Source organism: Buceros rhinoceros, unplaced genomic scaffold (assembly GCF_000710305.1).
Source record: "Buceros rhinoceros silvestris isolate BGI_N320 unplaced genomic scaffold, ASM71030v1 scaffold32931, whole genome shotgun sequence".
NCBI classification, from domain to species: domain Eukaryota; kingdom Metazoa; phylum Chordata; class Aves; order Bucerotiformes; family Bucerotidae; genus Buceros; species Buceros rhinoceros.
Window position 1 is genome coordinate 10,480 of NW_010396475.1, and position 331 is coordinate 10,810.

The following is a 331-nucleotide window of genomic DNA, read 5'->3' on the forward strand; positions in this document are numbered from 1 at the left end:
CACTGCCACTGCACGGCGTTGTCCCCAGAGCCACCCACCTCCGGAGCCCCGGATGACGGTGAGGTCGGAGTAGAGCTCCTTGACGATCTCGGATCGGTCCTCCCAGGGCCGCGCCGTCACGTGGCTCTTCCATTTCTTGAAGCCAAACTGCAGAGGTATTTTATCAATAGCTGGGATTTTTTTTTTTTTTTGGAGGGGGGTGGGGGGCACAGTGAAATAAAAGGACACCTGTTAAAACCATCCCGGAGCACCCACGGGTGCCCCCACCCGTGCCAAGGCACCCACCTTGTAGTTGTTGGAGAGCTTGTTGGCCTCCACGGCGTTCTCGGCC

General features: G+C 58.3%; 1 protein-coding gene across 1 annotated transcript in view; it reads right to left on the reverse strand.

Moving 5' to 3' along the window:
• Positions 1-327, reverse strand: part of LOC104502018 (putative cation exchanger C521.04c) — a gene marked incomplete at its 5' end in the record, with an annotated part of 5,251 nt that extends 4,924 nt beyond the window's left edge. Inside the window, 2 exon segments of the mRNA XM_010145922.1 lie at positions 39-147; positions 286-327. Of these exon segments, the coding sequence (XP_010144224.1) occupies positions 39-147; positions 286-327 (151 nt within the window).
• Positions 328-331: the final 4 nt, after the last annotated feature.